The following is a 13,801-nucleotide window of genomic DNA, read 5'->3' on the forward strand; positions in this document are numbered from 1 at the left end:
TTGAAGTCATGGTTCCAGGAAGGCAGACTGGTTGATCCTAGTACGACCCCTCGCAGTTGTTGGTTTTAGTGAGTCTTTATACATAATTATTGTCAAAGAAAGTCGCTTGCTCCGCCACGTATGCCGGGTCAAGAAGATCCTTGACGAATATTTTCATTTCGTTCGCAGAAGACAAGTAAAAATTGCCTGGCACTCGTTTTGACAGCCGGACCTAGTTGTTTATAGTGTGTTGACGGTTTCTATAGAGACGGGCTGCGACAAAGTGCTCGCCTCTTTCGCTGTCCTGCCCAGCCTGTCAGCCTATCGGAAGAGATCGAATTGGAAAGCTCGCCAGCGTCTTGTACCTGTCACCGCCTTCCGCAGAAGCAAGCTGCAGGTGGGCTCGCCGTTTTTGTCAGCTCAGATAGCCAGCATCCCTTGCTTTGCTTCATGTCACCTAGATTACTTCCCCAGATCACTCCCCCTTCCCTCTCAAACCTCTGTCTCCAGGTGTCCAGGAGTCAGTGAGCGATCTCAATTGTTGATTGTTCTCACAGAAATACTAATGAACCAATGCATCCATTTTTGCTAAATAAAAATCTATCTTCAAAATTTTATTTTATTTTTTGCTTTTCTTATCAGGTGCAGCAAGCAAGCTGTTGAAAATGAGCTGTAATATTTTAACTATTAAAATGCAAGTAAATGTTCCTAAAAAGAATTACTATGGCCAAATCTCAAGCGGTTAGTGCATAAGTTGTAAAAAATCTGTTTGCAAGATGCTGTTACAACAGAACAGAGATGTTGACACTTCATATTTGAGCTGCAAGAAGTGTTTGGGGAATGATTGAAATGTCAGATATTTGAAAACAAGCAAAATGATGAAACTTTGAAGTGCTCTTGGTAGCGGGAAAGTTAAAAAACTAAAAAACAAAAATTCATCAAGCACACCACAGAGACAAATAATATTTAAGATGTAAAGTCAATGCTCATTTAATCAGAAACATTAAGTAGAGGTAAGCAAAATGGAAAACTGAGAAAAGAACCCCCGCGCACACATACACATTCAACATACACACAGAGCACATGTATAAATATTTTTATCGACATAGTTATCTCTCTCAAGGAAGGCAAATCAATAAAACATGGACCGTGTAATTTTATGCTGCCTATGTGAGACCTCATCAGATGATGTATCAACACAGCATTAGCAGCACTGCCATAAGTTTCTCAAATATATTTTTCTTTTATTTAAAGGGCCATGTAAACTTGATGTATTGCATCCATGAACTTCCTACTCCGATGCAGAATCTTTTGAAGGCACTTTTAACTTCAATGTCAGTTTGGGTTTTCTGTGGGGATTTGTATCTGATCCACTGCTCTCCCCACTAGGAGAGTACATCTGTGCTGGCAGACTGGGTAAGCAAAGGCTGAAACTGTCTTCTATTTCCATCCGTTCCAAGATCTCTGTGGATTCATGTTCCCGTTGGCTCTTTGCATGCTGTCGTCGCTTATGCTTGTGCCGTGATTCTCTCTGGTGTGAGTCTTTGGATGTGTGGTGCCGGTCTGTTTCTGTCCGTGACTTGTTGATCTGCAGGGTAAGGCGAGGCTGTGACGATGACTGTTGTGGCGATCCTTGCCCCATCTGCCTCTTGCTAATTTTCAGTTTCAGAGTTCCTTTGCTGGGATCACTGATTGTGCTGACAGCTAAGGACTGGCAGAAATTAACTTGCCCACTGTCCTCCTCAGAGTTGTCAGAGGCATCCCACTTGGAGCCAGAAGGCTGAGGTAAATCCGACTCACTGTAATCAAATATCTGATCAGGGAGCGTTTCTGAATGCTGTCCAGGGATATAGCCAGCAAGACTGTCCTGGCCCAGCATGTAACTGTGTCTCATCAACTGGTTCTTGCGTGCTGACTCTTCCAGCTGCTTTTGTTGCCTCTGCTTCTCTCGTTCTGCGGCAAGGGCTTGCTCTTGTTCCACCCGTAGTTGTTCCTCTCGCTGCTGCTGTTTTTTTACCTCCTCCATGAGGGTGGCAAGCAGCGCCTCCCCACTGCAATGACTGTCAGCACCTGAAAGGCTGATTCTTTCATCCAGTGGCTGTGGCTGAAACACTGAAGACAAGTCCAGTACTGGTAGTCTTGCTGCTAGCTGGTCGCCAAAGTACTCTGACAACTGCTGATATAATGTCACCATATTCTTGTTGCCTGAAGCTGCCCTAAGGGCAGAACGAACGTTGGAGTTGGGAGGTCCTTGCTCCAAATTGCCAGGCTGCAGAGAATCTTCAAACTGCTGGAGTTTGTGCCTCATCAAAGACTCTGATGCAAGCTGTAACAGGCAAGGTATTTCTTTCAATGATGGAATAAATTTTTTTCATCCAAAAATAAAATTCTGATTGATAAGTTAATGTGAAGTAAAATATGCAGGTTAACACAAACAGCTGCTAAAAATCAATCAATATTTTACAGTATTGATTAAAAATAAGCGAGTACTTAAGATTCATCTAGACTAATATAACAGTGTGCACTAAAATATGAAAGACTGACCAACAATGCATTCTGCACTTTGTGTGCATCTGCCCGAAGAAGAGCATTAGCTGGTGAAAAATCCTCCACTGAGGCCATCAGGTGCGGCCAGTATGCAGGTAACAGGGGCAACAACACTTCCTCCACCTCCTGAGAACAATATAGGTTTTGATGATGGCACCAAGCTTAGAAAATAAACAGACATCCAGACAATGACCTCTCCTCTTGAAAGTGTAAAATATAATTTTGACTTTATATCTTTAACTGGGGTATAAAATTAAAGCCACAATAAAAACCAGTTAGTTACAAAACACAATAGTTGTTTTCGACATTTAAATGTCTCAACACCAAAATTTAATTTTGCCCCCAAATGATGCCAGGTTAATAGCTGGTATCAGCTTTCTTGCTTTCCATGAAAATAGAACTGGTGAATAGCACTCCACTGTGTCATTCTCCATGTGGATATATATATTTCTTTGTTCAGACAACTGTGCCATAAAATGCTTATGATATGGAAGAATTTCAAAGCAATATCTGTCTAAAATTGTTCAGCTGCAAGGTATGGTTAGTAAAATGGCATAAACTGAAACCTATCTTTTGCTTTTCAAATACAAAAAAACATGAAGCTACCTAGTCAGATGTGCAACCATGAATATGTACATTCCAACAGAAAAATTGGAAGAAAAGGGAAGAAATTGGGTGGCCAAAGAAACAAAAAAAATAGAGGGAGACTATGACAGCAACAGGCAGAAAAATTGTACAGGATAAAGCACAGCAGATGGCGGTAGAAAAATACTTCCTAACAGTCCATCATAAAATAAAATCTTGAAAACTTTCATTTATGATTTGCTGAAGAGTAGAAAAACCTTTATAAACAAAAGAGCAGGAAAACAACAAAATAAAACAACAAAAAAAAATACCCTGGCTACACTCAGTACCTTGGGGCCAAGCGCTGCTATTCCCATAGTGGCTCCGTAGTGAGAACTGAAGGGCCTGCTAAGATCCTGCAGGGCCTCAGTCAAGTCTCGTACTGTGTTCTTCATCAGATGGTTCATAGGGCTGGACCACTGTCTGCCAAAGTTAAGTGAGCACTTAAGTATCACTAGCCTCACACATTGTAAGAAAGGGGAATCATTATTATTTTTATTTTAATTATTTACACGGTTTCATGAAATGAGTTGAAATATAAAGATGATCTGACATGGGTAAGCTTATATAAAAACTGTGAAAATCATAGAAAGAAAGATCCCTATGTCAAGAGAGGAGCAGCAATTTAAACTAAAACAAATATCATGCTGACTTTGGAAAAGTTAACAGCTGAGATTAGAACTAATAATAATTAGATTTGTAAAGCCCATTTCCCTATGCAGACATGAGCTCCATGTGTTGCACATAAAAGACCACAAACAAAGTGACAGTCAATCATACATAAGCATCAGCAAGATAAAACCATGATTACCTGACAATGCAAGCCAGCAGGCGGGCAGCATAGTCACGTAACATCCAGTGGTCATTAAGAGGGTTGATAGATGCTGCCAGTGGCTCCAAAAGGCAGTATTCCACTGCCTGGACCAGCAAACTGAGCTACAGGTCCACACATGCATGCACATAATGCATGTGCACACACACACACACAAACACACACCACACATATGAAATATTAAAAACAAGTAGGAAAAAAGAAGCTAATGAGCTTTTGTACTTATGCACAACTACTAATTTTCATGCATATCCCTTAAGTACAAATAACTGCCATAAAAAGTAATAATACAATTTATAGAATGTGTTACCCCATGTGGCAGCAGGCTTAATGCATTGTGTATGAAAGACTACAAACTAAACAGTTAACCATGCATCAAAGAAACACAGTCATCAGCATATGGGATGAATCCATGACAAACATAAGCAAAGTGGATGGACAAAGATGAAGGATAGAGGAATGGAAATGTTCACTGGATCATGAATCTTTGGTCTCATATGGTATATATCTGTGGAAATTGTGTCTCCTCTCTTAACTGCTCATAATGCAGACATATGCATGTGCACACACACACTGAATCATATTTATTGCACTTACATATGGTTGTGGTTCCAGAAAGACAGCTTGGTTTCGCACAATAGAGTCCACAGTATACATAAGAAGAGTCATCTTGGAAATGTCATGGCTTACAGATTTCACCTTTAAAAATAGAAATGTCCTTTTTTGTACCTTTGTGATGCAGAACAGCTATTGTTTATAAATATACAATATTTAATCAACTAATGTCAAAATCTAAACAGCTGCATTTACAGCATTAAACAAGAGGTATCAAAAGCTTCAAAACAAGGACAACTTCATCATACATGTATATTAAAAACTAAAAGTGTTGGGTGATATCTTCAAGTAAAGACTAAGGTAGAAGACTATAGTCAAGAATACTCCATCACTTACTCCATTAGCCACAAAATTGACAAAAAATGGCAGCAATGGTAGAATATTTGCATTGGTCGCCAAATCAGACAAAGCCAGCTGAAAGAAAAAAATAGGCTGTGACATTTGTGCTTAGTGGCTAATCTACTTCTTAGCATCCAATTTTACTCTTTCATTCTAAGAAATGTCTTTGGTAATGAATTCTTAGCCTTGACAGAAATTCCGCTCTTGCATAGTAACACTTAAAATTCTGAAGTTGTTGCTTGCCTAACTACCATGGCTTGTGGTTTTTCAACTACAATTAACTCATTAAATGGTCAAGTGTTAATGCCTGCTCAGAACTGAATCTGTGTGTGTACCACAAAATTCTGAGTGCTAACAAAAGTCTACCTTCACAACTGCTGTATTGCCTCCAACAAGAGCTTTAGTGATTTGGTTATAATACTGCATCAACTCCTCAGGCAATTCTTTCTTCACAGCCTTTCCTGAAAAACAGAAATGATGAATATTTTCTTTTGCTCCATGCATCCCAATATTTTAAATCTGTAGGGAATCACCTGAATATTTTTCCAATTCTTATAAATTTGATGACTGAAGTTTCATAAATCTTAGCCTGGAATTCTCTAAAGTTGACATAATTCTCCAGATATATATATTTATTTGTAACATTGAAGACACCTACCTAATTTTTTTTTAATTCATTATTTGAAATTAGTTGATATGAGCTAAATTCCAATGAAAGGTTTCAATTTAGACTGTTATCTGACCTTGAAGTAAACAAAAAATGTCAAGTTTTAAGAGTTCTGGGTTAGATTGTGACTGAAAGGCTCTTCTCACAATGAAATAGATGCATAACACAACAATATTATTGGCATGATACAATATTAGAATAGACAATATTCTCACTGACCTTGCACCTGAAGAGTTTGATTAGAATGAGCTGACTTGGATACACCTTCAACAGCCATCCAGTGAGCTATATTCATAAAAAGAATTTCTAAATGTAAGAAACACTGATTATATCTTCTTCAAAGTAGCAGTTTACATAAATACTTGATCTTTAAATCCAAACTTAAGACTTACTTTAAAAAAAAAAAAAAATCAGTGGTTTCACCCAAAAATATTGTGCAGTGCATGTTTGTTTACTCTGCTTGCATGTTCTTTCGCAGAGGAGACTCAATGTTTTTACTTATAGGATAAGGTCTTAATTGTTGCTTTCTCCTATATGTGATGTGCTTTGAACATATCTTTTGGAAAATCCCCCCAAAAAAATTTATAAGTATTAAATTTTCTTTAGATTACTTGGCTGGATAGTTTTCTTCTTTTTATGAATATTTATCTCTGCTTCTTTCCCTGTCAAATTTATCAAATTTTCACTTTTCTGATTAACTGCTAATGACATGTTTGTTGTGGGAAGGGGTAGTGGTTTCCTAATGAGAATCTCTTATAAATTAATTCAAAGTTAATCTCACCATCCCAATAATCTCAAAATTTTTTATTATATATATAAAGCAAAAGCTTCTATGAAAATAAGAGAATAGAGAATAATTTACTAGTGAAAAATGACACACACCTTTTATACTTGCACGCCCCAAGTGTTTAGGAATATAACTGCTGAAAACAACATTGTTCAAGTTGATGTCTACATCTTCTACAAAATGAAGCTCTCCTTCTCGAGTCTGTCGAAATGGCATAGGATCAGTTGCTGCCCCATATCCACACACAGGCTGTAAAATAATCAGAACAGTCAGGATCAAGTAATGATATCATACTGCCACCAGCACAATCCAAAATGCAAATATTAGGAAGCCAACTTTAACATCTTTTGATGTCTCAAAACTAGAAGGGACTCATGGGAGCAAACCAACTACACACTACCATACGATATGTGTGAATGAGTGTGTTCAGGCTCTTACAATGTTACTTTTATCAGAAACTTATTCTCTAAATTTGCATGCTCATACATTAGTAGCAGCTATATCATGTGCTCTGTCGTATAATATGACTCCCAAAACAAACACAAAGATAAAATATACACAGGCATATAATAGCTATGTATAAAATAATAAATACATAATAAAATCCAAAAAAATAAATAGTTCATATTATGAATAGCAAGTTTTTAAATCATAGGGATCCACAACACCATTCATTAAATAAATTAAGAGATAGTGGGATTGTCGAAAGTCTGGAGAAAAAAGGGCCAAATATGTGCATAGATAACATATTCTTTTACAAACAAAACATATTTATAGAAATGTTCATATCAAGAGATTTTGCTTGCCTCAATGTTGCTATCTCTCAGAGCCTGGTTGAAATCTTCTGGTGACAATCTACGTCTCTTGGCATTTTTCATATATTCAGCACTTTTCTGAACACCATCATAAAAATTCTCTTTGTTAGCATTATTAATGGGACACAAACTTACAGCTTGCATCCTCTATCTTTATATGCATTATAAGAGGACATGATCTTACCTGCTCTTGCTGTGCATCAGCACTTGCTAAGAACAACTAGAATGACTGTACTTCATTGTTATTGTTTAAGAAGAAGGCACAAAGAATAAATGACTTACATTTACAAAAGAATGCACTCCCTATGTTTAATTTTATTTACAGTGAAGTTTGTTTCTTATCAAGATAAGATACAAAACTGCAGCTGGAAAGTTCTGTTTTTAAAAACTGTATTTTCTTCTGTCTACATCAGAAAAGTGAGGTTATGCTCATTTGTGATATGTTACGGCAAAACTGCTACATGCTTTCAATTCACTTGCCATAGTGATTTCCCTTAGCCGATAGCTAACATCTTCTCCCAGCAACAAAGCCACATCTTCTGGCAGGTTTGTGTGGCCTGCTGCTTCTGCCATTAGACGCACAGATTCTTTAGTAAGTATTGCAAACTGTTTTTCCTCCATCTTGATATCCACCTGGGCCAAAAATATTTACAATAAAACTTTGTCAGAGTTGTAAAGTATGTCAGCCATTGTCTCTCTCTCACAAACACACACTGATAGATACAGAGTGTGTGTGATGATCGAAAAAATAACTATTCTTTATCAGCGATGGTGATACGGACAGAACCATAGATAATTAAACTGTTAAATTCAATAAAAAAAATTCTTAGCATTTACAATACTTTAAAGCCATTTCTTTACTATTATTTTTATAACTATACTTAATCTTTAAAAAAGTATTTATGATCAAATATAAGCCATAAAGTAATTGAGGATCTTAACAACAATCTACATCGGTGTATTTCACATCTGCCGCAAAAAAAAAAAAATCGCAACTTATCATCTTTGACCGTGGTCAAAACTTCTTTTTTAAAGTTCGTAGCAGCTTACTATGGAATCGTTCCTTCACCGTCGCTCTACATCTTTGATCTCTTCGACTGAATGGCAATGATGCTCGTTCCCTACAAGCGCGTCTCTGACAGGAAGTTGATTTTTAACTATGATGTGGAGTAGTCTCCCTTAACTCGGAACAACCCGCCGCTGACAACAAACTGGCGTAGATATGCAGTCTTGTCTTCATGTTTCATGGATCTAGTCATCTGATCTACTACTACACAAGGTTTAGTTTAAACAATAAATTTAAAAAATATTTTACTACCTACTTCATTAAGCTTTTTTTTGTTTTTTTTTTGTTAGCAGAATCTTTATGTTTTGACTTTTCGTTTGGCAAAACGCGATCCAGCATGCTATAGATTAATTTGTCGATTTCAGTTTATTACAAGTCTTTCGTTGATGTGCAGTCGTAAGCCTATACCGTTTCAAATCAGCAATATTTATATAAAGAAGAAGAAACTGCAGCTTCTTTTTCCAGGGCTTCTGCTTACGCAAAAAATTGCGTACACTACGCATTAAAAGTTCGGAGGACCCCTTCAGTTTTCGTCAATGGGGTCCCATTCAAAGTTGGGTGAAGAACAGGGACCCCTTAAAAATCTGAAGAAGGAGTCCCTGGGACCCCAAAGAATTTAGCCTTAGCAGAAGCCCTGTTTTTCCTATCAAATATTTGCAAGTTATGGTCAACACTTTTTGTAATGTGTTATTGTCGATGTTACTACACGCAAGAGTTACAGCAGACGATAAATCGTTTTCATTTAAATAATAAGTATGGGAGTATTTGTTGGTTGTTGTTGCTGTTTTTTGGTAGAGAACATTATGCTATATAGATGTAAGATCACTATTATAATAAGTCATCAAAGGAACGCGCGTTTTTACTCTCGTTTTTAAATGATAACGAAAATGAAACATTGAAATTATCAGTCCATGTTATAGGGCGTGCAGCATTCAGAACTGGCGTTAGAGAACATGTTTCACATTCATCAAGCCTAAGGAAGATCTCATGGAAAACTCTTTAGCTGTAAGGTTTTGGCTTTGTACCTTTTCTATACCATGAACACTGAAAACCAGTCCACTTTTCCTATGTATGTGAAACATTTAACTTGCTTTGACTACATCACCCTTGTGCTGTATTCTGCGAAAGTGCTAGTATGGTTGAGATTTTGTATTTTTAAAGATTATTTTTAACATAGCCATTAAAGATTGATTTTGTATTATTAGAAGCCTTTTAACAGATTAGTTTGCTTCATGCTTGATAGGTTGGCTGACAAGAAGATCCTTTTGCCTGTTTGCTTCTGATCCTAGGACTTTTACTTCCATGATTTAATCAATGTAAGTTTTGTTGCTGCCAGATTTTATAGTAAAAACTGTGAAAACGTTAAACATATTTTCTCCTTATTCCTTCCTGTTCTAGAGTAGACTCAGTTATGTAATTTTTGCACAGTTGAAGAATGTGTTGTTTATAAAAGATATAACAGATTGTATCAGTTAATCTAGTGTGGTACATTTGCTATGTGGCATAGATCCATAGTAATCTGTTCTTGTCAAAAAGGATTTTGGTAATATATTGCAAAGTATCAGGTGCCATAACACAAGATTAAAAATATTTTTTGCTTATAATTTTTTTTATGCAGATGACTAAAAAGTCCTGTAGGAAAACGGAGTACCAGAAGCAGTATAGGAAGTCTACACTAATTCAGAATATTCCCTGCTTTGTTGAAAATAAAAACTATCGACTTGCTAGAAAAGAAGCTGAGTATCTTCACACACCATTCCTATGGGACAATTCAAGCTCATCATCCAGCTCGGAGAGTGATATTTGTGATCAGAACCAAGTTCACTTTCAAGATGCTGAAATTCAACAAGCAAAGAAAGTTGTTGATTTCTGCTGTCAGACACAGCCATTAAACCGTGGACCAGATGATGTTGCAAGTAAGAAGAAGTGTAATGGAATGGGAAGTACACATGTTCTGAAAGACAAAGAAGATTTATGTAGTCTTGATGCCAAAGCACAACAGTCATATTCCAGGAATCCAGTAAACAAATCAAAAGGTATAGATTTTAATAAAAAGCAGAGGCGAAAGCCGCTAGTATGCTCAGTATAGTAATTAACTTGTTGCTGCTGCCCTACTGCTATATAGTTATTAAAATACAAAAAATGAAAAATTTAAAAGATATAAGAAGTACAGTTATGATTTATATTACTGACGGCATGGCACTATTGTCATGGGTAACTAACACATCAATAATGATAAATTACCTGGAAGGTATTCCTATAAAGATTTGTATGTGGAAAAAATTCTTTTATTTTAAGACACATTTTTACTTTTAATTGGTTTTAGACATTTTGAACTGTTGGATAACCTCATAACAAAAATGGGTAGAGTGCTGATTAACGCTTTTTGTTACATTGCAGGAAAAACATACACAATAAAATCGTGTCGACCATCATGTCCATACAAATATAACTCAGCCAAACCTCAGCCCAAATCCAGACCCACGTCAGCATCCCAAAAATCCCCATTTCATTTATTTGGCTGGGCTGACAAGGAGGTTGACCTGGCCCGACACAGAACATACAACGTCTTGAGCAATAAAGATGTGAGTCTCATATAGTGAGCTAATGTACATGAAGTCATTGTCTTATGTAAGTTACTGTAAACAGCTTGTGTGATGATAAATACAAAAATAGATATTTTGCTCACTGTTGAAATGTTTGAGTGTTTTATTATTAATAATCCAGGAATAGACCATGACCTGTTGCTTTAACACAGATGTAGATATTAGCCGCTTGTTTGCTGGTGAGAAGTATGATTGTAACATAGCTTAGGACATTTTGAAGTGTAGTAAACAATCATAAGGCCACTCTACACTATTGGAGTGCCGATAATCTAGGGATTAGCCCTATTTATACAGTCAAATCTCCCTACTATGCCACCCCGCTACTATGCCACTCTCGGTATTATGCCACTTTTGCTCGGTCCCAACTATAAATTCAATGTAAAAAAAAATTTACTATGCCACCCCAGACTCTCGCTACTATGCCACTTTTTTTGGTGACTGTTAAAAGACACAAGTTGTGAAATTCCGCGCAGTGCTCGATTACTATACTGTATGGTAGTGTGGGACATCGCAGTTAGGTGGATGGAACATAGCACGCACACAGGGAGGGTGGAGGCTGGCAATGTGTTGTGACAGCCACATGACAGAGGGAAGGTGTGAGGGAGTCGACTAGCGACAGGATGCAGGTGCGCGGATGTGGTTGGGAGGGGTGGAGGATGAAGAGGTGAGGGGGAGAATGAGAGGAGACAGCTAGCGAAGCCGATGATTCTTGAGAGCTTTGGACCAGACCTGGGCAAAGGCCTCCTGTCTCTGACCGGCCCGCCCGCCAGTATATATACTATACATACAGTATTAGGTAAAACTGAGTTAACTATATTAGTCCGGCCCTCTAAAACCATCCCAATTTCTCATGCGGCCCCTTGGGAAAATTAATTGCCCACCCCTGCTTTGGACTGACGGGTAACTTGAGCAAATAAAGCCGTTTTTACGAACCCTCTCTACTATGCCACTCTCGCTACTATGCCACTTTTGCTCGGTCCTGGTAGGTGGCATAGTAGGGAGATTTGACTGTATATTTATAATCATGCCCGATTTCACATTTTTTTATCTGCTAAAACTGCTGACATGAAACTAATAATGCAAAGAGGCTTCATAGTATGGTCGTTAGTAAGCTTAACTGTTAGCAGAAATTTGGTGGCTCAAGGCATATGACTAGGAAACTGTTAGCCTGCCCAGGGTTGAACTATACCTTCTGTGTCCCAAACTGGTGTGAACACCTTTTGTTCACTATTGCTCTTATATCGTTTTCTAAACATGACTTTCTAAATTTTGGTTTAGGAGATGAAAAACGGTTGAAGCTGGATACAATTGGAAAATAGATTTTTTAAGACTTTTTGCAGCAGTCTGTATTGTCTAAATGTTGGACACAGAAAGGTAGGTTGTTCCAGACGCTAAAGCCAAGATAGTGCAGTGCCCATTTTTTTCTTTTTGCAGTGGGGAATTAAGCAATTTTGAAAATCAGATAACGAAAAGAGAGCTAAATAAATGAAGGCTTTTGTCTTTCTGAACTGTGCAAGAATTAGGCTATTTATAAGATTTTGGTGATACTTTCAGGTGTATCCATCAGCTGTAATAGCCGCTAAGCGTCGACTTACAAGACAAAAAGATACATTTACTGTGGAGCAATGCAAGAAGAAACAACCGCTTGAAGACATCTTGTCACAAACATGGGATTGCCCATGTAAATGGGAAACAGAGTACTCTGCTCATTACAAATATTATCCTTTATGATTTTGATGTCTCTTGCTAACAATGTTTTTAGCATTCAATGTAAAGCTTTTTAAAAATAATTTAAAATTTTTAATAGCATTTATGAGTCGCTTATTGATGTAAATTTAGGAAAGTGCTCTCCCAGCTGAAGAGAATTTTATTCAACTGGGGTTTATTAAAACTAATGATGTTATGCTGCAGGTGCAAAAATAACAGGTTGATTGAAATATTTTCACTCACATCACTCTTGAGCTTTTGCATGTGTTTCTTGAAATGTTATAATAATGCACACCCCTTTGCTGTATGAAGGCAGAATATTTATACAAATATGTGATAGAATGTTTGCATTTTCATATTGTCTGATGGATCAACCTAAAAAAAATTACGTCTTGGCAGTTGCTGGCAATTAGAGAACATGTTTATTTTATCAAAGCCAGTTATGTGCCTGTGCCGGCCACCAGCACATATACCTAAAGCCTTAAAAAATGAATTCATTTCAAGCTGTATGCTCAATCTTTTACAAGCTAAAAATTGAAGTGCAAAACCTGTATGGCCACAGTGAATTTCATAAAAAATGTCTTGAGAAGGTATTGCTAAATGTGTTATTATATATGAAATAAGACATAAACACAAAAAGCAGAGTACATGCTCCACACTCAGATGGGTTGGCAGTAGTAAATCATGGTCTTTGAATGTGCATTTAAGCATGATTCCAATCTTTCACAATACCATTGTGAATAGACTTGATAAAAAGTTTATCTTGAACAGCAAATGTTACCTTAATGTGCCCGCGATTTCCCCCGTTTGTAACCATGGAAACCTTTTGGTGTGAGCACCTCTGTCCCAAAAAAAGATAATGAATGGAGAGGACAAACTTTTAAGCATATAAAGAAATCAATAAACATCCATTCACCAATCATCTCCATCCTTTTGTGTGTCACAAGAAGAGATTGAGCAAACATTTTGAAGATGCAGTGGTATACGATTAGCAATCTATTTTAAGTTTGCCAGAGTGCTTTATGAAGCATGCTGAAAGGTTAGTAAAGCTTCAGTGCCTGATACAATAGATTTCCCTCATTATGGATGTATTTGGTAATGCTACAAATCTGATTTTAATTCTTTTTCACTTGAACCAGTAATGCCTGTCTGTTACATTTGGTTCAATGAGAAATGCAAGTACTGGAAAATACATAAAATTGCAAACACTAATGTGA

General features: G+C 37.1%; 2 protein-coding genes across 4 annotated transcripts; one reads left to right on the forward strand and one right to left on the reverse strand.

The window, feature by feature from the left end:
* Window positions 1-953: 953 nt before the first annotated feature.
* On the reverse strand, window positions 954-8,373 carry LOC112569890 (TAF6-like RNA polymerase II p300/CBP-associated factor-associated factor 65 kDa subunit 6L). The gene is made up of 12 exons (XM_025247944.1): window positions 8,256-8,373; window positions 7,686-7,838; window positions 7,197-7,283; window positions 6,486-6,639; window positions 5,823-5,888; window positions 5,303-5,397; window positions 4,934-5,011; window positions 4,580-4,681; window positions 3,962-4,086; window positions 3,441-3,573; window positions 2,524-2,652; window positions 954-2,305 (listed from the first exon to the last, which is right to left on the reverse strand). The coding sequence occupies exons 2-12, from the start codon at window positions 7,824-7,826 to the stop codon at window positions 1,271-1,273; spliced, it is 2,145 nt and encodes a 714-aa protein (XP_025103729.1). The 5' UTR covers window positions 7,827-7,838; window positions 8,256-8,373; the 3' UTR covers window positions 954-1,270.
* On the forward strand, window positions 8,372-13,796 carry LOC112569892 (centriole, cilia and spindle-associated protein-like). Of its 3 annotated transcripts, XM_025247948.1 has the most exons (6): window positions 8,382-8,484; window positions 9,192-9,276; window positions 9,515-9,587; window positions 9,890-10,307; window positions 10,672-10,856; window positions 12,432-13,796. In XM_025247948.1, exons 4-6 carry the CDS (start codon window positions 9,890-9,892, stop codon window positions 12,606-12,608), a joined length of 780 nt encoding a protein of 259 aa, XP_025103733.1. In that variant the 5' UTR covers window positions 8,382-8,484; window positions 9,192-9,276; window positions 9,515-9,587; the 3' UTR covers window positions 12,609-13,796. The 3 variants fall into 3 exon arrangements, 2 of the variants coding, with proteins under 2 accessions (XP_025103732.1, XP_025103733.1); XR_003100547.1 differs by lacking the exon at window positions 9,192-9,276 and having other exon boundaries at window positions 8,372-8,484; window positions 10,672-10,902; XM_025247947.1 differs by lacking the exon at window positions 9,192-9,276 and having other exon boundaries at window positions 8,372-8,484.
* The last annotated feature ends 5 nt before the right edge of the window (window positions 13,797-13,801 follow it).

This window comes from Pomacea canaliculata, linkage group LG8, assembly GCF_003073045.1.
Source record: "Pomacea canaliculata isolate SZHN2017 linkage group LG8, ASM307304v1, whole genome shotgun sequence".
NCBI classification, from domain to species: Eukaryota; Metazoa; Mollusca; class Gastropoda; order Architaenioglossa; family Ampullariidae; genus Pomacea; species Pomacea canaliculata.

What these genes read in the sequence shown, in the direction of transcription:
- LOC112569892 (XM_025247947.1), top strand. Translation starts at nt 9,890, where the DNA reads ATGACTAAAAAGTCCTGTAGGAAAACGGAGTACCAGAAGCAGTATAGG. An exon ending in TCCAGTAAACAAATCAAAAG is followed by an intron (nt 10,308 to 10,671) that starts GTATAGATTTTA and finishes GTTACATTGCAG; the next exon opens with GAAAAACATACACAATAAAA. An exon ending in ACGTCTTGAGCAATAAAGAT is followed by an intron (nt 10,857 to 12,431) that starts GTGAGTCTCATA and finishes TGATACTTTCAG; the next exon opens with GTGTATCCATCAGCTGTAAT.
- LOC112569890 (XM_025247944.1), bottom strand. Translation starts at nt 7,826, where the DNA reads ATGGAGGAAAAACAGTTTGCAATACTTACTAAAGAATCTGTGCGTCTA. An exon ending in TCAAACTCTTCAGGTGCAAG is followed by an intron (nt 5,398 to 5,822) that starts GTCAGTGAGAAT and finishes TCTGTTTTTCAG; the next exon opens with GAAAGGCTGTGAAGAAAGAA. An exon ending in TAGCAGCGCTTGGCCCCAAG is followed by an intron (nt 2,653 to 3,440) that starts GTACTGAGTGTA and finishes TATTGTTCTCAG; the next exon opens with GAGGTGGAGGAAGTGTTGTT.